The 23,334-nt window shown below is 52.5% G+C and overlaps 1 protein-coding gene across 6 annotated transcripts; it reads left to right on the top strand.

The window, feature by feature from the left end:
* Positions 1-818: 818 nt before the first annotated feature.
* LOC112983751 (ADAMTS-like protein 2) lies at positions 819-22,803 on the top strand. 6 transcript variants are annotated; one of them, XM_064515636.1, is made up of 18 exons: positions 819-1,153; positions 6,306-6,443; positions 8,577-8,652; positions 9,157-9,259; positions 10,281-10,426; positions 11,176-11,299; positions 12,564-12,644; positions 13,065-13,240; positions 13,532-13,961; positions 14,680-15,100; positions 15,960-16,066; positions 17,089-17,215; positions 17,761-17,974; positions 18,382-18,537; positions 18,975-19,145; positions 21,090-21,266; positions 21,929-22,073; positions 22,194-22,803. In XM_064515636.1, the coding sequence occupies exons 1-18, from the start codon at positions 834-836 to the stop codon at positions 22,310-22,312; spliced, it is 3,231 nt and encodes a 1,076-aa protein (XP_064371706.1). In that variant the 5' UTR covers positions 819-833; the 3' UTR covers positions 22,313-22,803. The 6 variants fall into 6 exon arrangements, with proteins under 6 accessions (XP_064371706.1, XP_064371705.1, XP_064371704.1 ...); XM_064515635.1 differs by having other exon boundaries at positions 17,086-17,215; XM_064515634.1 differs by having other exon boundaries at positions 17,071-17,215.
* Positions 22,804-23,334: the final 531 nt, after the last annotated feature.

Below are 23,334 nucleotides of genomic sequence, written 5' to 3'. Positions count from 1 at the left end.
TGCAAGCAGCCCATGCTCTGAACACGGCTTACACCTACAGCGAAACACGTTGGCTGGCCCCACCTCAAGTCTGGTTATGTGGACACTGTGGCAAATTAAATCCTCCTGACAACAACAGGCTGGCTGAAAAACCACTGGCACCTACTTTCTGTTCACAGGGCACATGAAGCTGGGAAGCAACTGGGGAAAAGCCCCTCGCGACGGTAGGGTTATCGGGTTGGGAATGCAAAACCTCCACGGGCTTCTGCACATGCAACAGGCAGCAGAGCCGTCCGTAACACAGAGCCCACAGGAGACCAGTCAGAAACTGGCCAAGTGGCAACTTTACCTATGGTCTAAATAAAGACGGCAGGAAAAAAATACGAATCGGGAGAGGCAGACTGCGAGCAGTTGTGAGACTGAGGGTTGGTTTTGGCGGCCGGTGATGGTTTTATTAGAAAGCTTCTGAATGTGTTAATCTGTTAAATGGCACTTTCAGACCCTGCTGGGCACTGGTGACCTGAGGGAGCCGCGGGACCGTGGGGGAACCCCCACACCCGGCTCCCACGGTGACCAGGGGCACGCGAGATCTCCTCTGAACGCCAAGAAGACATCAGCACGGCTTAAACGCGGGACCTGAACCTGCGGGCAGCGTCTCGACATCGCCCCGACGCCCCGCACACCGCCCCGGCACCACCCCCGTGGCCAGCAGGGCCCGGGAGCTGCCAGGCAGGGCAGGGGCCGGCGCGGCGGGCCGCGGGGGGCAGAGCGCCGCAGGCCGCCTCCATCTTCCCCGCCAGGCGCCGCCGCCGCCGGCGCTCGCCTCCCCCCGCGGCGGGGCGGCGGCCCCCGCCATGTCCCTCCTTTGTCTGCGCGGCGGCGGCGCCGCCCTCGCCTGGCCTGGCCTCCCCCCGCGGCGGAGCGGCCGCGCCGCGGCTCTCTCCCGCCGCCCGGCAGGTTGTAAAGTCATTAATTTGGGCAGCCATGCCGGCTCGCGCCCCGGCGGCGGCGGCGGCGGCTCCCGCTCCCGCTCCCGCCGCTGGTGGGCCGCCGCGCCGCCTCCTCCGCGCCTCCGCGGCGGCAGCAGCAGCGCGGCATGGCCGCCGCTCCCCGCCGCCTCCGCCTCCGCCTCCTCCTGCTCCTCCTCGGCGCCGCCGCCCCCCTCGGCGCTAAGGTAAGCGGCGGCGGCGCGGCCGGTGCCCCCGCGGCGGCGCCCGCGGCCCCTCGCGGCGGCAGGGCCGCCCCCGCCTCCCGGAGCCTCCCCGCGGCGCTCGGAGGCCCCCGGCCCGCCCGCGGCCCCCGCACCCGCCCGGCGATGGGGCGGCGGGGGGCCGCCCCGGCCCGCGGAGGGCGCTGCCCCCACGGCGGCGATTCGCCCGCGGGCGGCGGGGGGACGCTGCCCTCGGCGCCGGCGGGGGGGTGGCGCCCGTTCTGGGCCGAAAACACGGATTTCCCCCTCCGCCCTCTCCCTCCCTCCTGCCACAGCCTCGGGCGGGCGCTCGGGCAGCCCCGTCCCCGCCGCACGTGTCTGCGCCCCGAGCCCCGCTGCCCTCCGCAGAGGCCGCCGCCAGCCCGGCCTGCGCCAGGGCGCTCCCCTGCCTCCTGACACTTGTTGCACGGCGGCGGCTGCGACGCCCCCGCCAGCGCCCTGCCCCGTCCCCAGGCCGGGCCGGTGGCCGCGGCCTCCATGATGACCGTGGGGCCCCGGCGCTCGGGGTCGCCGAGCCCACCGCTGCTCCATGCTCGCCTTCCCCGGGGGGGACCAGCCGGGTTTCTCCGCTGCGAAAGCGGTCCTGCGTTGCTGAAGGAAGAGGAGAGACCTGTAGGCAAAGCCGCGGCTGCGGTGAAGCTCTCTCGCATGAGCCGTCTGAAACACAGTGGAGACCAGACCCCGCGGCTCTCTTGCGATAACCCGGCTTTGAGCAGCAGCGCGTCCTGTTCCGGGGCCGCCTTCGTTGTAAAGCTCAAATGCCTTGTTTTCACTGCGTTTTATCTTCACAGACACCGGTTGCCTCCTCTACTCACCCCTTTGCTGTAGGGCTAAGGCAGAGAGAAGCTTTACAGAGCGAGTCAGGCCAAGCTAAAGAGTGAAATCCTTCCTTCACGCCTAGAGGAGTAGGTTCAGCTCATCAGCGCTGTGCTCGAGCCTTGGTCTCCAGCGGTTCTCCCCGTTTTCCACACACAACACAACCGTACAAAGAACGTAACAGAAATTCCTGGATAGGGCAGGCAAATTTCTCCCTGTGTGAAGCTAACGAGGCTTGGTACGCTCAACACCTCTGAAAAAACGATGGTGTAGATGCTCCTTTCATACCCGACATATCGCTCCCTTCTTTCCCTTCACAAATTTCCAGCTTTTCTATCTGCATGCCCCAGGATAAGCGTGTTATCCCACTTCAAGGCAATGGCTTGTTTGGATCAAGTATTTTGTAATGAAGTGCAGCAGTTGCCTGTGAACTTTCTGTCACTGCAGGATTAGAGACAGGACTTCATAGTTCTCAGCTGGCTTCTGTTCACTGGCTTTCCCATTTGTTTCTCTTCTGCATCTCATTATACATCCAGATTTCTGTCGCTTGTCTTCTGCAACAGCACATCTTTAGCAAGCTTATTTTTCCCCAGGTTGGTGTTCTTCCTGATCCTGCAAAAATTAGTCTGCATTGCTCATTTTATCTCCTGGTTCCCCCCCATCCAGGGAAGTTTATTCTAAAATATTGTCTTGATTTTTCTAGGCAAAATTTGGTTTTGTGGCTGTGTCCGGCATTGAATCTCTCATATAAACCATCTAGTCTACCCAAATGTGATAAAACAATGATAGAATGAGAAAAAACTTTAGCCAAACATCAGCTTTTTGTAAAACATAGGGCAGAATTGTTAACGGTAGTGTGTTTGCAGTGCTGTGGTAGAGTCCGTCACCACAGCTTTAATCAGAGTACGACACAGGGAACCCAAACCAGGTGGCTAAACATGGTCATTCATTTCCAAGAGTGTAAGATGAGAATCCGTTCTCCATTGCAGATGCCTTAAGGCATCTAAAGCTACTTAATATTTCAGTTAGTGTGGTTTGCTGTATAGAGAAGTCCTTAAGTAAGGGATCAGGGAGATTTTTGGTAGAGGACATGCAGTCAGAAAAGGGCTGTGGAGAGTTTAATTTGTTTTCAGCTGCTACTTCTAATAGTCTTACAAGCTTTGACAACACTGAGCGGAGCAGCCTGCAGCAGCTCCTTCTGCATTTCGGTGGTAGATGGGGCCTCAAGGGATGTCAGACCTGCAGAGCAGAGCTTCCCCCTCCAAGTTTTTCTAATGAGTACAACCAAATAGGGACATTTGTTGTCTCTCTTCCTAGACAGCTTTTTCCTGGGGCACAGGCACTTATGATCCTGAAGATTAGGCACGACGATAAGCAATAAGGAAGGCCAGGCTGATGACACAGTAATTGCAGTTATTTCCAGGTTTCTGGGAAAGCAGTGCAGCTTACAGCTGATCCAGAGCGTGGCAGGGAATCATTGGAGAATTTATTTTATCGCTTTCAGCTCTTCAGCAAGCCTGCCGGGAGCACTGACAGCGCATCAGTCCCAGCCCCCCCTGCTCTGCAGGGCTGGAGCGCTGTGTTTCGGTAGCCTGTTTGGTGGGGGGAGAGAAGAGAAACAGCCACTGAGTCGTCGGTTAGACAGAAAAAGCTTGTAGTGGTGCTGGCATAGAGACCGATGCTTCTGTGGTTGATATTGGCAAAGCCAGCGACAGCCACAGGTATTTCATCCTGGAAAAGCGTCTTGCCCTCCCTTATGTTTTCAGTCTCTGTGCAGGAGCACTAGAAAGAGGGTTGCATGCATAATCCACTGCAGTGCTCCCTCTGCACCAGTCCACAGAAGCTGTACTACATGCCGTGATCCTTCAATTATAGCAGGTTGGGTTTTAAGCTCTGGTCACGAGGAGGTTAGTCCCAAGAAGGGGACGGGAGGGTGACCCTCACCTATTTGGCTGCAGGCCGCCAGCGCCGGTGTTGAGGCACTGACAGCACTTGGTTAGCCTCAGAGAGGAAGAACTGCAGCTGTATAACCACCGCATGCCAAACCACAAGAGCCTCGGGGGAAACTCTCGCAGAGAGCACCTGGCTGAACAGGAATATGGTCTATCTTCTTGTAATTTCCAGCCCTTATATTTCTCTTCACCTAAGGAATAGTACCTCATCCTCTTACCTCCTTTAGGCAGAGCCCTAATCCAAGCCTAGGCAGAGCCACCGTACAGACACTGGACCTGTGCCTTTTTTCTGCTCCAGTGTTTCTAGCCTGCTCTGTTTCCTCCCCAAACCTCAACCCTGCCAGTGCTCCTGCATCCAGGCAGAGCAGGCAAGAGCAGTAACCCTGAACAGGAGCCAACAGCTTTCCACCACTGTGCCTTAGCTAATGCCAGGGAACAAAACGTGCCTTCTCCCTCTCCAGGCACCCTGGAGCACCCCGGTGCCTTGGCAGGCCGGCGGGGCCGGCGGCTCTCGTCTCACTAGCCCTCTTCCCCCAGGCAGCGGCAGCTCTCTCACACTTGAGAGCGATAGGGTCTGTGGACTGTACTGCAAATACACAAAATCTTTTCCGTCTCCAGGGTTAGGTCAGGAGGACAGGGTACTTCACTTCCCTTTGCTGCTTCCCTTCTCTCTTGTCTCACCTAGTTGGATCGCGAGGTCTCTGGAGCCACACTCTCTCACAGGTCCCAGCTGCACTGATTTTTATTACTGCTGCTAGAGCCGCATAGATACTGTACTACTGCTTTTGGTCCATGTGCCTTCCCTCTAGGCACTCCACGTGCCTCATGGTGCTCTTGACAATGTAGTCAAGCGGTAAGACACCAGCTTTGATTATAGATGTGAGGTCTTACCCCAGCTATGTTGAGCTTTCCACGTGAAGGCCAGATAAATCATTGTCCTTCTCCCTCCCGACAGTCACGAAGGGCTCTCCCTCCACAGGTCTTGAGACGCTTATCATAGAGGAGCGTAGAAGGGGTCAGGGAAAGACTTTAACTGAAAATATCCTGCAATAAGAGACCTTTAATTTCTTCCCTTTGTGACTACAAAAGTTACATAGTCATCATTTCCATTTATAGGCTGATAATGCAGGCAGGCAAAAATTCTCATAGGACATAGGTTGAAATGAACATTTGGCAAAAGCAAAAAAGGTATATTTGAAAACATGTTTGCTTCTTTTAAATTTGCTTTTTCTCTTTACCAGTTTAGCTGCTAGCCAGTGCTTGGTCTCTGTCAGACAAGTCAGCTCCATCCAGAACATCTAAGTACAGCTAAGAATTCAAGCTGTTGTATTGTTTTCAAAATCAGTTACTGTGATCACTAAAAAAATAGATCATAAGGTAACATGGTGCTTTTTTGGAACAGAGTAGGTTACTTTCAATATGCTTCAATTGGTGGCATTATCACTAAGAAGACACACTCTGCACACTTCGACCATGCTAAGTTACAACTTACAGCTGTTTTTATGCAAATATTATTATCTCCTCTGCCCAGAGGATGTTCTGTTGGCAGATGGTGTAGAAACAACGAGTTCTTAGGCAGGAGAGATTAGACTACAAGACAAATAGCGCTTCAGTTTTATTACACCATAAAAGAGCGTAAAGCCAAGAGACGGTCAACCAAAACAGTGAACTGAGCACATTTAGCAATGAGCAACCCTTGCTGAGTTTTCTTTCACATCTATCAACTACATTTTCAGATTAGCTCTTCACAACAGGACTACCAGCCACGGCCACAAACCAGCACGTTTTGCTAACAGTAACATTGATATAACTTCCCTGTACTCCTTTATTTTAACATAACAGACTTTACACACGCAGAAGTTATTCATTTTCCTCTATTAATGCTAGAACATTGTCAGCATTTTCAGCTGGATAAATCACTTTCAATCACTGTGCTGTCCTAAACTCATGGCTGTGTTCAACACCATTCACAGCTGTATTTCAGTGAACAGTCAGCAAGTTCCTCCACGTGCGAGTCTGCAAAGATCTCTGAGAGCTTTTAGGCCATCAAACATAAAAGAGGAAGATACTGCCATGAAAAAATCTGGCTAAAACATAGAAGCACTTACCTGGTGGGAAAGAGAGAGCCACAGCCAACAACAACCTGCTGCAATGATGGCTTTAGGGCAAGGAGACCTTAGCTTTGCCAGATTTGTCTTTCAGGAACAAAGCGTTTGCCCATGTGGTAGTCTTGGAGACGGGTATGCAGGAAACCAAAGCAGGATAACGGCAGCAGGTTCACCTCGCAGGCGGGGTGGCCGGGGGAGGCAGGTTCTCCAGCCAACTGTCCTCTGTTTCCGTCAGGACAGTAGTGAGGCAGCAGATGGAGCTGGCCCCTGGGACGAAGAGGTCACCAAGTGGTGGGGAGAGTGGAGCTCCTGGTCCACCTGCTCCCGATCCTGCGGCGGAGGTGTGATGTCTCGGGAGAGGCACTGCTTGCGGCAGAGGTGAGTCACATCCCGGGGGGCGCCCGGGCCTGGGTGCTGGAGCTGCCACCCAGTTTGCAGGGTCACCCATGCTCCCAAGGATGGGGGCCGCTGCCATGGGGCAGGCGGTGAGCAGCTGCGGTGGGGACGGTTGACGTGGGCGAAGCACCCTGCAAGTGGGGCAGGCCCTGTAACATGTCCCTCTGCCTAGCTCATCTTATGGAGGGCAAGGGCTGCTCACCTCTTGGGGTCTGTGGGAGACTTGAAGGGGTTGTGGGCTGGAGGAGATGAGCTTTATTCCAGCTCCCCTTTCCTTCACAAACCCCAACTTACTGCTGCTGTTCTGCCCAGCCTGACCCTGATTTGTAACCAGCTCCTGTGCTTAGGATGTGGCTGCGTATTCCCAGACACCTTCTGGGGACTTGATTTACTCCTGCCAGCAGCCAGCTCAGCTGCATCTCAGCAATTTCCCCTCCTTATTGCCTGCAGAGCTTGCAAGATTTCTTTCCCTATCATTTATCTGATTCCATCACTTGACAGCATCTCCCTTTGTCACCTACGTCTCCGTTTGTCCCCTCCAGCTACCACAGCCGTGGCACTGGCTGAGCAGGTTTGTGGGAGCAGGGAGAGCCTCAGCTGCCCAAGCTCCCGTGTTGCCTGCTGGGTTGGCCGCTGCCAAGCCCTCCTCGCTGCAGCGGGGCACCAGGCTAACCTGCTGCACCAGGCTCCGGAGACGCTAATGAGAGCCAGCATCCGCAGCGAGCCCCGGGGGCTGCTCGGCTCCTTTCCTTTCTGCATGAGCGCGCTCCTGAGCGGAGGCAGCTCAGACCGGGCCCCCTCCCGTTCCCCTTCCTTCCGAAGAAAAGAAAACTGCTTTTATGTGGGCTGGCTGGCAGCATAATGAGGGTCTGGATGTGTGGAGGTACCGTCCGCCTGGACGCAGCCTCGCCACTAATGAGGCTTGCCAGCGTCTCCGACCCTGCTCCTACTCCCCAGCACACATGGCCGTTATGGGAAACAGTAGCTGGGAAGGAGCCTGGGGCTTTCCTGTGCCCCTGCACAACCAGAGCAGCCTTTCTGCCCTTTGCCTGCCTCAAGAAGAGAGAGCTCCTCCCAGTTCAGCTTCTGCTCTATCCATGACCCCACAACCTGGGCAGGGGAGGGCTTTGCTGTAGAGTCTTATTCCAGAATTTAAGCCTGAATTAAAAAACAGCAACAACAACAACAGCAACAAAACATAAAACCCAGCCAGAAGGTTTCTGCAGCTTAAGGAAAGCAGCTTCAGTGTGAGCCAGGCATGCCCAATGAAACAATTTCTGCCTGAGTCTGCAGGCAGCCTCTTCTTCAGCTGGAAGGGATGGCAATTTTGAAGCCTTATGGTGCAAAGTTAGGCTTTGTCTACACTGTGTAAAGCACTGCTCTGAGGGATAGCTGCGCTACCTCTGACCAGTCCAGCTTAAATATGTCTACATGGTCCCTCTTTACACAGCACACTAAGTTTCCAATACTATTAACCCATTGTCTGCTGCTGACCTTTACAGAGAGCACATTGCCCTAATCTGTAGTCTCAGCATTTCTTCTCAGCGTTCAAGAGTTTTTTAGCCTCTGCATCAGTCAAGGACTCCTGCATCGCCAGAACTTTTGATGGCCTGAACTAAAGCATCAGGTGTTGAGAAACTTGATGGGCTTTGGTCCGTCATCAGTACAAAGCCTTCCCTGGTAATTTTTTGAGGTAGCCAGTCCCTGTGAGAGGTGCCATCTCTCTGCCTACTGCCTAGTGAGTCCTGAAATCCCTGGTCACTGCAAATTATGAGTGCTTCCATGGGAAAGGTGGATCATCGGTATCTATTGACCTTATGTCACATTAACCCTTTTGGGGCTCAGAGGTGAAAGGAGACAGCATAGTCATACTGCAGATACTCCCCTTATGCTCAGCCTGCCCCAAACCAAGAGTAACCTAAAATCAAAGTCCACCCAAAAGCACTGAAAACGTGTTTCATAGGAAATGTTGGCTAATCCAGATCCAGAAAGCTTTGTGCTGATAAAATGCCTGCCTTGCTTCACCCCATTATGTCAGGTGTGACTTCTCAGCCTCAGTGTTTTAGTACTTCACAGTCCTCCAACTCATTACTGCTTGCTCTCTCCGCTTTGCAGGCTCCAGATGCCCCAGGGAACAAACAGCACCATGTGCGTCGGCCAAGCCAAGCACTACCAGCTGTGCCAGCAGCAGGTGAGAACCACTTCCAGCGCTGCCGGGTCCTCACTGGGGCATGTGGAACCGAGGGTGCCACACTTGGAGCTGCGAGAGCATCTGCACTCAGGGTGCGACTGGTCTGCCAGAAGAGCGCTGACAAGGGGTGTAGTCCACTCCTGGGGCAGTTGCTGGTGTGCCTTTGAACGCGTGGGAAACAGGTTCTGCTCTCTGTGAAAGGTGGCGAAAAGGATATAAAAACATGTTGTGTTGGGAGAAGTTCTTACAATATGCTTTTTTCTTTCCTGCAAGTAATTTTTGCAGAATTTAAATACAGCTGTCTGAGAGGCCCTTAGAGATGGAGGCCTGGCCTTGCTGCCTCCTAGCTGCTGGCTACTGCAGCACCTCAAAGGCCGGCACTGATTGCCCTCTTCCAGGGTGGACAGGACAGCTGCATCCTTCAAGAATGCAGTTGGGACAAGCAGTTGTCACAAGCATAGCTATGTCATAGGGAGCTTTTGACTGTGTTTATTCCCTCTACAGCCCTGTCCAGCCAACACGGCAAGCTTCAAACAACAGCAGTGCTCCAGTTTCAATGCCAAAGCCTTTGGGAAGCGCTACTACCACTGGACACCCCTTTATCCAGGTGGGTCTCCACAGCCTCCGTACAAAGACAGGGGCAGGGGATCAGGGTGAGAAAGCACCTGTAGGATTGTCTCAGACACAGGATGGAAGAGGGGAAGGTCACAGGCGACAAGAGATGGGCACAACTGACTGGTTTGAAAGTTTCCCTATGCTCCCTGCTTTGAAGGGATCATTCCCTGTCTCTTCACAGAGCCACTCCACCCAGCCAGGCCTCCTCTCTCACCATATCTGCTCCCGTTTTGGATCCTACCTCAGCAGGCACCGGTGTGCTGGCAGGGCGCAGGCTTCTCTTGAGCTGTCTTGGCAGTCCCAGCAATCATCTTGGCAGAGTGCGTGTTCACTCTCTTCATGCTTTCTCCCGGCTTGGCTGCCTCTGTCACCCAGCATGCCTTCCCACAGGGATGGTGGTGGGTTATTCTGACCAGGAGGCACAACCATTTCCTGCACAGAGGAGACAGAGACCACCAAATTATTTCACATGGGTTGCCACATGGCTCCTGAGGCCCAGATTCAGCTCACCCGAGATCTGACTCTCTTTCCGGACATGCCTGTTTCGCTCTTTCCATTAACTGCAGAGGGGACACAGAACATACACACCTCTAGGTTAAGCTGCTCAGTTGGATGGGATGTAGCTGGCCACAGCCTCACGCAGCTGTCAGCTCTCTCACAGGTTTTGCTTGCTCTCATGTATTTATGCATGGCCTGGGATCCACTGATGTGGAGCCCCACATCTGGCACAGGGAGTGGCAATGCTTAGGGGAGAGGCTGTGGCAAGGAAGAGGGTTTGCCACCAGGGCAAACTTCTGCTTCTTCCTTCCGCTAGGCATGGTCCCCAGCTGCAGCCTCATACCATGACCCCTTTACCACCACAAGATCTGTAGCCTTGGGGTCTCCTCTTGGGAAGCAAGAACATCCCAGATGACATCAAATCAGCAATGTAGATAAGAGGAAAGCCCCCTTCCTTGCTGCCCATGTCTGATCACCTTGACCTGCCTGGTGATCTTCTGTCTTTGTTCCTTTAGATGACTACACCAGTATCTCCAACAAACCATGTGACCTCCAATGCACCACCCGGAGTGGAGAGAGGCAGCTGATGGCCCGGGCACAGGATGGTACCTCCTGCAAGGACAGGACCTATCAAGGGGTCTGCATCAATGGGAAGTGTGAGGTGAGGCCCTGGAAGGAAGTAGTGCGGGAGCTGGGAGCATAAGCACGTGGCTGGAACTCCTGGTCATCGCAAGGCCAGGGGCCTCAGCAGGGAAGTGAAACTGAGGCCTGGCATGGAGTAGTTACACATGCCTGTGGATGCCTATGGACTAGAACAGAGCAGAGAGGTTGACGCAGAGGACATTAGATACATCCACACATTCCCACTGAGTGACAGCACTTTCCTCCCAGCACAGAGAAGACTAGAATCCCAGGTTTGTTTTCGTAGTCATCCAACATTGCAAAAATCTTTCATCTGATTTTTCTCTCATATTACAAGCATGGAAGATGAGTGTATACAGCGTTATGTAGAGAGTGGCCTTACAACCTCAGCTACGCCTGCCTTTAATGCAGCATCTTCTAAGGGGTGGTGGTGTATGCCAGTGTTTCAGTAAGAAGGATTGGTCTAAAGGTAGAGACAGAAGGAACCAAAACAGCTTCCCCAATTCTTACTCCATTCACCTCCACACACAAGCCCCCATCCCATGTTCAAGAGCACAAGATAGATAGTCACAAGTTACGCAGATGAGTTTCAGATCATCATTCCTCTCCAAGCTACCCTACGCAGATGATCATTCCTCTCCAAGCTACCCTACAGCCAGACCTAGAGCCTCTCCTAAAGAACATGGTAGCATTTCCTTGAAAAGACCCTGATCTGTAGAGGTGAGGTGGCCCCAGGAAACCCTCTTTTTTTTTTTTTATTCTTTGCAGCCAGTTGGGTGCGATGGGAGCCTGTATTCACCCCGGACGATGGACAGATGCAGGGTGTGTGGAGGGGACGGCAGCACTTGCCACCGTGTCTCGGGCAGCTTCCGAAAGGGAATCTCACAGATAGGTACTCCCTGCTACCGCAGTCCAGAGACTTCATCTGCTGCTTCTTACCACCTGCTAACGTCAAGGGTGACTGGTCTGAACCTGGGTAGGAGTTTCCCAGGTGCTTGGTGGAAAGATCTGAAGAAAGCCACCCCTCCTGAAATGCCTGTATTTTGTCCTTTCAGCTTAATCATCAGAGGACATTGGTTTGATGTGCTGTGTATTGGGTTGGCAAGGTTTACCTTCACCTCTTTATGATAGGAAGCAGCCGGGGATCTATTTGTTCCTATTGATTTGGGCATCCTGCCCGCATCAGATGATGTGAACAGGTCAATGAATCTTCTTTTATTTGTGCTACAAGTTCATTGGAAGCTTAAGCTCCTGTGTTGAGGGTCACATCATTTATTTCAACTCCTGCGCTTGGTCTCCTGCTTTCCCCAGCCCTATAGCTGGCACAGCTGAGGGGCAGTCCCTTGCAACCTCATGGTCCATTCCTCCACCCACAGAAGGAATAGATTGTGGTGTGGCCATGCTCATTAGTAGTTAACTAACTGTAGTTTTGGGATGTTCTGGAACATCATTTCATGTTGTTGTTATACTAGTCTGCCTCGTTCACTACAGACACTAGACCAGAGAAGCACTCAGGCCCCTTTCTATAGCAGGAGTAACGGTGCTAACCCCTCCAGCCGTACCAATACAATCCTTGGCCTCTCATTCCAGTCCTCAAAAGTCTTACAGAATGGGCAAGACCTAACTTTCTAACAGGAAAGACAGCCTGGCAAACCATGCAAGTTTAAGAGCCTTATTTCCTCTCCCTTTGAAGGCCAATTTTTATGCTCCTCTTGAGATAAACTCTATTGAGTCAGGAGCTGAGGAAACCACCTTTTCCCTCCAGACACTCTTTTCCTTCCAGTGTTCAGCATCAGTCCTGGTCAGTGGTAAGCTTTTTCTGTGCTCTTGGCAGAAAGAGCATGAGGGCACATTTATTCACACACCTAAAGCTAATCTATTATACTTGTTCAATTCCTTCCTGTACCTTCCCCTAGCAGTGCTCGGACTGAGCCTTAGAGACCTATAATAATGATATGTAAAGAGACTTCAGAGGAGAGCTAGGATTAGAGCTCATGGCCTGGCACGACATGCATGTAAATCATTAGCATCCTGCCCCTGAAGGGCAGCACTGCCGTGCTACATGCACACTTATCCCGTGAACTGCTTTGGTTACCTAGAACTTTTTATTCTGTCCTCATGGTTTTCTGACCCTCTGTTCTGTTCCTGTTCCTCAGGTTACGTGTTCATCACCAACATCCCTGCCGGTGCCACGGACATCCTCATCATTGAGCGCAGGAAAACAGAAAACATTCTGGGTAAGCAGAGGAGCGGGATGGACATGGAGATCCAAGTTCAGATGCTTGGGAGGTGGGAGGAGGGCTCTGCTCACCCTCATCTGTGCTGTGGGAGAGCTGGATCAACAAGCATCTCCAGGGCAGCGTAGGGGCACTTCATCTCTCCAAAAACCAAGGCTATCACATCTCAAGCGTTTGGAAACCAAGCTCACTATGAGCGGTCCCTGCCATGAAGACTCTTGTTGGAGAGGAAAGTGAAAGCACCAGGCATTGGATACCACTGATCTGACCAGGCGTGGAAGATGAACGCTGAAGGGCCTGCAGTTCTTTGTTTTCTAGAGGGCTTTTCCCAGTGATGAACTGTCTGCTCTCCTCAGTGCCATTGCAGTCCCACTGCTCTGCGTGGAGTGTCACATTTGTCCCTTTTCTCTCTCTTTGAAGCACTTGCAGATGAATCCGGGCATTTCTTCTTCAACGGCAACTCCGCCATTGACAACCCCCAGAACTTCAGGGTAGCTGGCACGATCTTCAAGTACCGGCGGCCCTCGAGCCTGGACTCGGATGGGCTGGAGTATATCATAGCTCATGGGCCCACCAACCAGTCTCTGAATGCCATGGTATGTGGGGAGCTAGTTTTAGGCTTTCCTGTCTTGTGTGTCCGTTTTAGAGCTCCCAGAATTGTGAACCTCCCTCAGACAAAGGGAATATTAATCTAGTTCCCAAGTCAAGCCTGAGCATGGAGGCAGCTGAGGAAGCCAGATATTGTCTTGAGGGGGTTTCCTCTTGGGTTTACGAGAATGCTTTCTCCTCAACATCCATCACAAAGTGGATGTGATTAAGAGAGCTCTCTGTGAAATACACGTCCTTAAAATAAAAAGGATTTCATTTTCTTTCCCTGTTGCCTCCAGTACTATAACTTTAATGGGAAAATGCCGCACATAACTTATGACTACACTGTGCCACGAACACCAGCTCTCCGAACTGCAGCCCCTGCTGTTGACGCACCTCTCTATCATCACCTACCAGAGACCAGCCAGAACCAACCCATTCCTGCCAACTCCAGAGCTGCCCAGGACTTCAATGCCACATGGCTTTCCCTGTCACCAGATGACACCAGTGAACAGCTTCCTCTAGGAGAAGGGCGTGAAAATTTAGGCTTCAGCCGCCAGGATTTCTTCCAAACTAACTCTACTAGTCAGCCTCGGGACTGGGGCTGGGAACAAGGTGGAGAGAAGGAGGAGAAGTTTGACTTCCAGATAAGACAGGTCTACCATGCAAACACAGCAAGAGAGGAAGAAGAGGAGGATGCAGCAGCAATTGGTGGAGAAACAGAGTTGGGTTGGTTGCTTTGCTTTTCCTTGACTCCCAAGTCTTCACCCACTGAAAGTGGACATCCCACACCATACAGCTCTGGTCTTCTTGAACTCTAGGGTGGCTTTCCGATCAGGGCAGACAGTAGGAAAAGATGATTAATGGCATGAGCGGAGATTGTCAGGGAGCAGCAAGGGCCAGTTGCTCCCTAAGGAAAGGGGAGCTGGAAGCTGAGGGCAGCCACAATACAGGCCAGGCAGTGCCCTCTCCAGAAAGGTGCAATCCCACAGCACCTGAGCCTGGTGAGCAGGGCAGGGTGGTGACAGCGACAGATCCTAGCGACAGTCCAGTGATCATCAGGCAAAAGCAAAGTGAAAAGTCTGAGGTCAATCTGGGAAACCCAAACAGCTCAGGAGCAGCACTGGGAACAAAGTACACCTATAACATAGCTCATGCCAGGACTAAAGGCCCAGGCCCGAGCTTAAATGGAGTTCCTGGGCCATGGGAAGAGAGTGTGTGTGAGGATCCCAGGTGAGGCTTATTGGTGCACTTAGGGCCCTGATAGCAACTTATGATCTTGAGTCCAAATACTCAATGGTTTTTGCCTTACTAGGTACCACTAAACCACACGCTAAAGTGTAAGCCATCCAAGGTGGTTGAAGACCTGTTTGGCCCTCAGTCTCCTTAATACACTCAAGGTAGAGGATATTTTACCCTCATAAGCATCCCCATGTTTTTCCTCTAGCCCTCAGATTCAATCAGATTTCCATCAGCACGGCCATACCCTACAGCATGAGGAGACCCGAGCTCTCAGAGAACAGCCGCGTAGCATCCTCCAGGCTTCGTCTCTTCAGGCGGCTGTGTCACCGGGACCCACACAACACCGCCTTCTGTAGGGAGCTGCAGCACCTGGCTGCCAGGCTGGCCCGGAGGAACTCCACAGCAGGGCTATGGAGCGAGCTGCCTGCTCAGTGGCCGCAGGGCCTTCACAAAGCACCGGCCCGTAAGAACTTGCTGGAGGACTTGAAGGTGGAGACGTTCACTGGGAGTCAGGGGGAAGCAGCTAACTACAGCTTGATGGCGTCTGTGGAGAGCCCTCTGCTAGGTGCCAGCACTACTGCGGACATCAGCCAGGCAGAGCCTCTACAAGCCCCTGGCACTGAAAGGTGGCACTTGATATCCAGGGCAAAACAGGAGCATGGTTAGCTGGGGAGGGAGGGTCGAGCCAAGCCTCTGGTAGTCTCGCTGCTGTCCTTGGTGTGTCTGTTTTCCAGTGTCTGTCCATGGGAGCTGTTGTAGATGCTTCACCAATGGTGTGTCTGCTGAAGATTAATTTGCACAGCTCCTGGCCTGACACAGAGCTCCCAGAGCATAGTTGCTGGTCTCCCTCCTTCTGAGGGATCCACGTGATTGAGTTCTGAAGGACCTGTGAGGCCAACACTAACCTGATCGCAGAGATGGCCAGGAGTCTGTATCACATCTCATACACGCCCCTGCCCTCACATGCTGTCCCGTTGTGTCCCATTCTTCTGCACACACATATCTCTCTAACTTCAATACATCTCTGACAGGAAACTGAGGGCCAACTTTAAATATCTCTGACAAGCCATATGTGAGCTTTTCCTACCACATTATGCAATATTAAGAGGAATCTTGCTTGGTCACCCCTTTTGAACCTAATGTGATACCTTTCAAAGTGATCGTACAAACTGAGACTGAGGGCCCCCACATGTTCCAAGTGTGATGTCTACGAGACTCACTCGAAACTGCATCCTCTCAGAGGGTTGTTGACCCATGGCCAGTCACAGCATTGCTGGTTGAATTCAGGAGGCAGATCAGGGATTTACACTCTCTGCTTGTCAGTGATCTAGCTTACCCAAGGTAGGGGAGATGGGGATGGAGAGCAGAACCACTGGGTTCATTCCCCTATCTTCAAAGAATGTCAGAAGGAAATTAACTCCACTTGCATTTGGTGTCCTGCAGTAGATACTTCATTTTAGTTCATATTTCTCCCTTTCTCCACAGCAATGAGTTTGATGTGAGCCCCGTGGGCCATGACGACATCAGCTTGGCTGACATGTATCGGTGGAAGGTCTCAGCTTATGCCCCTTGCAGCTCCACGTGCACATCAGGTAGGTTTGGCACTAGGGCTTCAGAGCCCTTTGCTGGGAAGTCCTCAATGCTAGTCCAGCTGAGATCTGGAGCCTCCGAAGTGCTTATAACACTGAGTCTGTTCCCTGTCTTCTGCAAAATCACAAAGGAGCAGTTTCTTAAAGATAGGAACCTAAACAGCTTTGAAGACCTGGTGCTTATTTTCAAGGCTGGTTTCCACTGGAGACACATCTATTATCAGAAAAGCAGTCACATCTGATACCCACATTTGCAATTGCAGTAAATAGTAAAGGGGAAGAAACTAATCTCATCTGGTCACAGTCAGGACCCAAAGCCCTGAATAGTACTATAGTCCTTTAACAGTGAGTCTGTTCTCCACGTCTCTTTCACATCTTCCACTAGTATCAGACCTGCTTGAAAATGACAAATAGCATGATGAAAGCTTGGTCTGTGTCTGGATGTGACATGAGCCAAGCTTAACTCCTGCTGGCAATGATTTGGTGAATAAGATTCATTGGTCTGAACAACTGACCTCCTGTAATTTCAGTCCACATACTGGCCTCCAACTTCTTTGCCATTTACTTCTCTCCATGTATGGTAACTGAAGAGGGCAGATGTGTTTTGGTAGAAAACCAGGACATTTTCAAGTTCTATTGGTCTGAAAATGGCCTCTTGAAATGATTGACTTCTGCAATGATGCCAGCCTGAATTTCCATGCTTTGGAGGATGATTTTTGGCATCTATTTTCCTTCCCAGGATGGGAAGGTAGAATGACAGCTCTAAGAGGAGTCTGAGGAGAGAAGAAACCTATCCGTGGCATCTGGCTGATTTTTGTCTTTAGCCTTTTATCAGTTCCTGCCTCTCCTAGGAGACTGATCATGTGAGGTCCTTTCTGGCTGCTGAAGGAGAGAATATTTGTATTTTGAAAGTGGCAGGTAGAGGTTCCGATGCAGTGAGCACTCTCCCATAATCTAATCATGGTAGGAGGAGGCTTTTGGATCTGATGGAGCCTGACCAAGAGAAGTTCTTGATTGTCCAGCAGGTATCAGTGCCTCCTATGCGATGTGTGTCCGATATGATGGGGTGGAAGTGGATGAAACATACTGTGATGCCCTAATGCGACCAGAACCTACTCACGAGTTTTGCACGGGGAGAGACTGCCAGCCCAGGTGAGTAGAAATGACTGAGCCCCAGTCGCACATCCCCATCTGCCAGACACTGAGGTATAGAGGGAAGGAGCAAAGGTGGGGTTGGCGTAGCCCCATCACTCACAGGCCTATCTTGCTCTAGGTGCTGTGGGTCACCCCAGTGACTCACAGTGGGGAGCACTGGTTGAATAACCTAGTAGACCCCATCACAACCTGAGCAATTGGCTGTCCGTGGGGACAACATACCTTTTAATCATCATTTTCTGCTCAAAATATACAGCCATTTCTGGACTGAAAGGTATGCTTAAACAGCTAAACCCATGTATCCCCACATAAGCAAAAAGAGGGAAGGAATTTACTCTGTCTGCATTACCTGCTAAGGGCAAAGGTGACTCGCAGGACCAGACCTCCTTAACGCAGATGCACGCATGAAGAGCAGATTTGTACCAGCAGTTACTGGGGCGGGGAGTCCCAGGCCTGCAGACATAGCCCAGCCACCCCGCATCCCGCAGCCCCCTTACCTGGGTTTTGCTTTGTGCTTTCTCTCCGGGGGACTGCTTGAGGAGGTGGGAGACCAGCCGGTGGAGCGAATGCTCCAGGACCTGTGGAGAGGGCTATCAGTACCGAACCGTGCGCTGTTGGAAGATGCTGGCTCCAGGCTTTGACAGCTCTGTTTATGATGACCTCTGCGAGTCGGCTGGGCTGGCCAGGCCCATGGAGAGGAAAGCCTGCAAGAACACAGTCTGTGGGCCCCAGTGGGAGCTCTCCGAGTGGTCTGAGGTAGGCAGCAAAGGGTCTTTGATCACAGAGGTAAGCAGCCAGGGGAATTGAACTGAGGGTAGATGGGGAAACTGTGGCGTGGAAACACAGAGAAGCTAAAACCCACGTCTTCATATAAATCCCTTCCATTGACTTCCCATGACCCGCTTGGGACTGAGGCAGGAGACCTGCCCAAGGACTCTATATAGCAATCCATGCCTCAGCATTTTGGAGCATTGGAGTGCTAGGACCCAAAGGAAGTAAGCTGCAGAGATAGAGATAGACCCACCTTTCTCTTTGCCTGCTCAGGTCCTTCCTCTCTCTGCTAATGCAGCAGAAGCAAAATGGAAGGATGCGTTTGCACCTTGCATTTTCTGTCCTTTGCTCGTCCCCGTTACTCTGTTTCTGACTCCGTGTGGCCTTTGCAGTGTTCGGCCCAGTGTGGCACGCAGGGGATGATGAAGAGGGAGGTGCGCTGCTCAGTAGAAGCGCCCTTCTGCGACGAGTCCCGAAAGCCCAGCAGTGAGAAGGTGTGCACAGGCCCACCCTGCGACCGCCGCTGGATCGCCTCGGACTGGGGCCCGGTGAGTGCGGAGGGGCTGCCTGTCCTTGCCCCGGTGTAGGTGACACAAGGTGGGCAGGAGGGAGGTATCAGCTCTGGAGCAGATGGGGCAGGCACATTGCTGTTCTGCTTCAGCTTTTGTCTGGCAGAGGCTGAGCTAGAGAAACCGTATTGCTCTGCAGTTTTGCCTCTGCCTGTCCATGCGCTGTGAATTTTGGTCAGCTGTGAGGTGAGCAAATACAAAATCCATTCAAAAGATCTGGGAAGCTCTTGGCACCTGGAGACAAGGGGCTCAAATGGGAACCCCTGACCCGACATGCCTCTACAAACTGCTGGGGCCAAGTGTCACAGCCCCAGTAGCAGAGCTGAACTTCAAATTCAGGTCTTCTGGCACCCACCGACCCCTCCTCTCCTCCTGCCTGCTTCCTGCTGTGTCTAAATGCCCTTTATTCCTCCAAGTGCTCAGGTTCGTGTGGTGAGGGACGTATGAGCCGCTTCATCGCGTGTCGCAACCTGGAGGGCAAGGTGATTTCTGACTCACAGTGTGATCGAGCTGCGAAGCCCCTGGCTGTCCATCCGTGTGGTGACAAGAACTGCCCTGCGCACTGGGTGGAACAGGAGTGGGACCAGGTAAAGCCAGGCACAGCCCCATGGCCTCAGCCCTCCTCCCCCAACCACCCATCTCCAGTATCTGTCTCCCTCAACAGAGAGGGGCAAGATGCACAGTCTGTTTTACCTGAGCTCCCAGAGGAAGAGAGCAGGAGCGGGTGGTGTAGTCACTGCTGCCTCTGCTGAATCGGGGGTCTCCTTCTGCCCCACATCTCACGGGAGGTGGCGGACACCCAGCTTCCTTGGCAGAGCAGGGCTGTACACTGTGACCGCCAACTGCAGATTCATGCCCTCATCCTGCCTCCTTCCAGAAAGAGGGAAGGAGTGATATCCTGCTTGTCCCCCACACCCTGTAGGCCACCCCAAAGTTTGTGGCACTTGCTGCCTTCCCTGGGACCTCCATTGGAGGGCAGCAGTGTCCTGAGGAAACCATCCTCCTCTCCCACCCCTGGCTCCCAGCAAGGACCCAGCAGTTACAAACACCACAGCAGAGCTCTTCAACCAAAACCTACACTCATGGCCCTGAGATTTTGGTTCCACCACCAAATAGAAAGCTCCAACAAAACCAGCTTCACCTCTGATAAGTAGGAGCTGGAGATAAACCTGAACCACACAGCCCAGGTCCCTGCCCTGGAAAACACATCCAGCCTGTGAGCATTTGTTTGTCTCAGGTCTCATAGTCCAGTGATCATAGCCCATCTGCCCCCCCTCCACGTGTGGGCAAGTGATGGGTGTCTGCCACTCTACTCCCCCTCTTTTGCTCAAAGCCTTGCAGGATTGTGCTTCCAGTTACGAGCTGGTCCAAATCTCCAGAAGGAGCATGCTGATACATTTGTTAGATTTGGGCTTTGTAAGACAAATAGGGATTCATAAATCACTAAGGAAGAAGGTTGCTAGCTTTCTAGGAAACCAGTGAAATAGCCAGGCCCTGTCCCCTCCATCCATAGGTAAAACCCTCCTCTCCTTTTGCTGCCCCTTCTTACCTGTTGACAGCATTCAGCTGAGTCTCCCTCCAGTGCTGGTAACTAGCACAAACATGAAATCTGGGGACCTATGGCAGTCCCATAACGCCTTCTGGCCCTGGTCAGTGGTGTGGGTCACTCACCCTTCTGCAGTGCAGTATTTCAGCTGTTGCTAGGCTATTAAACTCAGCCTGAACTCTGAAAGGCCAGCTGAGCTCATCGCCCTGGTGCGTGCTAGCTTCTTTGCTTCTGCCATATTCTCACAGGTGGCTGATGAGCTCTTGATGAGCCAGCCATTCACAGGGGGACTAAGGGGGGATGCAAACCAGCTTCCTTCCTCTGCGGCTGTGCTAGCCCTGGCATGGTGGAGAAGGGCACAAAGCAGTGAAATCTCAAACCAGCAACTGCCATCAGGGAGCAGAGCAAAGCTAGAATCAGATCTTTCCTGCTGCCTGCATGCTTCTCCCAGTGTTGTCCTAAGACACTCAGTCCTTCCACCTAGGCCAATATGGCTTTGGGCTGAGCAGGATGCATTCACATAAGTGACCTGCCATGCACCAGTTTGGTCCCCATGGCTCCAAGCAAAGCTTGTCATTACACCCAGATGTCAACCACAGTTGCTGCATAAATACATTACTGTGTACCAGGCTTACATGGTCTTTGAGGACATGGATGTATGTGAAGCAAGACAGAAACAACTCCTGCAGTCTTGCTTTGGCTGCTCATGTCCCTTGTGGTAGCTGCTTTCAGGCCAGCCAAGCTGAATTTGGCAGCCCCAATGCTGGCTAAGCACTAATACCAGCTCCTGTCCCCACTCTCCAAGAAATTCAGCTCCTTTGCAGACACCCATTGCTCCTGTGACCTGGGAAGCACCGGCTCCACTGATGTTAGCACAAGCACTAAGCAACTTGCTCCTGAACAAGATGCTGTCTTCACCTGCAGCCTGATGCTCTGCAGCTGAGGAGCATCATTCATTACCTGGTTGTTATGTTCTCTCTCTCAGTGTGATGCTGCCTGTGGGCGAGGAATGAAGACTCGGATTGTCTTGTGTGCGGGCCTGGAGAATGGTGTGTACAGGGAGTATCCTGAGAAGCGCTGTGAAGCCTCTCAGAAGCCTGAGGAGCAAGCTGCCTGTTTCAAGAGACCCTGTTCAACATGGTTCACTACTTCATGGTCTCAGGTAGGGCTTGGGGATGCAGCAAGAGGTGGCCTCATAACGTAGGCTGATGGAGCGTGAACTGCTCAGAGCGCTGAGGATTTGTACTGTCCCGTTCTTCTGTGTGCTGCATTAGGTCTGGACAGGCCCATGAGCCCTGTTCTTCGGCAGTCCAGACAGCCGATGGAAGGACTGGCACATGCTAGCTGACAAAAACCTTAACGTGTGTAGATTATTGCCCCAGGCAAGACCATGACCATGCTACAGCTGATACAGCCCTGTCTCTTCCCTCTGCTAGGAGTCCATGTTCTGTCCTCCTCCCCTGCTTTCCCTTCATTTTAATTGCTAAGCATTTAGGGAATCAGGGAACAGGGGATGCCGGGGCTGACTCACAGCAGCTGTTTTGTCCATCTTCCTTCACAGCATCAGTGTCCAAAGCAAAAACCATTCTAAGCTGCATTAAAGAAATGAAAGCAAACTCTTTCGTCACCCTGCCTGACCCCCCAGCTCAGACTGGCTCCCCTCCAGCAATGAGAGGGGAGTGTAGGTTTGAGTCCAGTGTGTCCTCCTCAGGAACAGTCCCCAAAGCAGGAGACTGGGAGGCCTGACTGAAGGGAAACACTTGGGACCTGTAGAAAAGAAAGAAAATGCCTCTCACAATCCTTTTCCTCTCTTGATCCCGACAGTGCAGCAAGACATGTGGGGCTGGTGTGCGACTGCGTGAAGTAAAGTGTTACCAAGGGGAGGCACTGGGTCAGGGCTGTGACCCCACTTCCAAACCAGAAGCCAGGCAGAGCTGCCAACTCCAGCCATGCCCCACAGAGGCACCAGGTAAGACTGGGAGGGCCAGGAGAGAGAGGAGCCCTTGGGAGTCCTTTGCTCCATCCGGCTCTCAGCTGGGGGAAGCATGTCTCTGCTCTAACGCCTTCTGTGGGTGCTTCTGTCCCCTAGAAGAAGACTGTGAAGACAAAGCGACGGCCAACTGCGTGCTGGTGCTGAAGGTGAAGCTGTGCTCTCATTGGTACTACAGGAAGGCTTGCTGCCGGTCGTGTCGGACCAAGTCACCCTGACTGCTGTCAGGCTGCACTTTCCTTCCAAGCTCAGGGGCAGGAGCCCCGGGAACCAGACTTTACCACATGAAGCCACCCCGCTTGGCTTGGCCACGGCGCCAGTCCCCGTAGACCAGCCTGCTTAGCGAGGAAGGATTTTAGGACTTAGTCATCACTGTCCCCTCTCCACTGAGAGGATTATACTTGAGACAAACCACCAGTTCCTACAAAGCTACTGAGAAGTGAGTTGGGAAAGCCTGTTCCTGCTGTCAGTCATCTCTGAAGAGTTCTTCTTCTTCCTCAGTGCTCCAGAAATTCACATGGCAGCCCAGCTAGGCCCACAACAGGAGAAGGCCTAGTTGGAGGTGGTGAGGCACAGAGGCCAGCCTGCAGCTGAGCCCAGATGGTAGCAGCAGCCACTCTGCTCTGCTCTGCAGATTTTTCTACTACAAGGTCAATATCCAAAACACACCAAAAAATTCTGTGTCACAATAAAGAGCTAAACTGTAAAAGTGTGTGGTTTTTGGGCTGCGTGCACCTAGGCCAGAGGTAAGGGAGCAAGAAGGCCAGGAGAAAAAGGAAAGCAAAAGCTGGAAGGGTGGGAAGGACAAATCCCTGAGCCAGGACAACTTCCAGGGCAACACTGCATAAATCCCCTTTTGTGTTGCCTGCCAAAGGACAGAAACCACTCCTGTTTTGTATTTCAAAGTCCTCATTTATTTCTGACATTGGACCCACAGCTGAGCAACAAAGACAGAGAATAGTAAGAGGAGAAATCTGAAGTGGAAAAAATCTGAGATCCCTCCCTCCCCCTTCCTGTTCCTCCACCTTCCCCAAAAGTTTAGACCCCCATGCTTGGATCTCTTGTGTTTCCTGCCCTTTTAGACTCACCCATTCATGTGTAGATGTGCCAGGCCCAGGGTTTCATATGTTGACTCTGAAGATAATCCTCATCTTGGCCATCCAGCTACTCTGGAATTGCCTTGCCAGGCTTGGCACCTTGTTAGCTGGCAACAGGTTACGCTTAATTTGCGTGCGATGAA

The sequence above is a fragment of the Dromaius novaehollandiae genome, chromosome 8 (genome assembly GCF_036370855.1).
Source record: "Dromaius novaehollandiae isolate bDroNov1 chromosome 8, bDroNov1.hap1, whole genome shotgun sequence".
NCBI classification, from domain to species: domain Eukaryota; kingdom Metazoa; phylum Chordata; class Aves; order Casuariiformes; family Dromaiidae; genus Dromaius; species Dromaius novaehollandiae.
The sequence above is the reverse complement of the archived record's forward strand: the minus strand, read 5'-3'. Positions and strand labels throughout refer to the sequence as shown.

Excerpts from the sequence above, each read along its gene's own strand:
- LOC112983751 (XM_064515634.1), top strand. The coding sequence starts at position 834 with ATGTCCCTCCTTTGTCTGCGCGGCGGCGGCGCCGCCCTCGCCTGGCCT. Across the intron at positions 9,260-10,280 it reads CTGGACACCCCTTTATCCAG|ATGACTACACCAGTATCTCC; the intron begins GTGGGTCTCCAC and ends TTGTTCCTTTAG. Across the intron at positions 22,074-22,193 it reads ATGCCCCACAGAGGCACCAG|AAGAAGACTGTGAAGACAAA; the intron begins GTAAGACTGGGA and ends TCTGTCCCCTAG.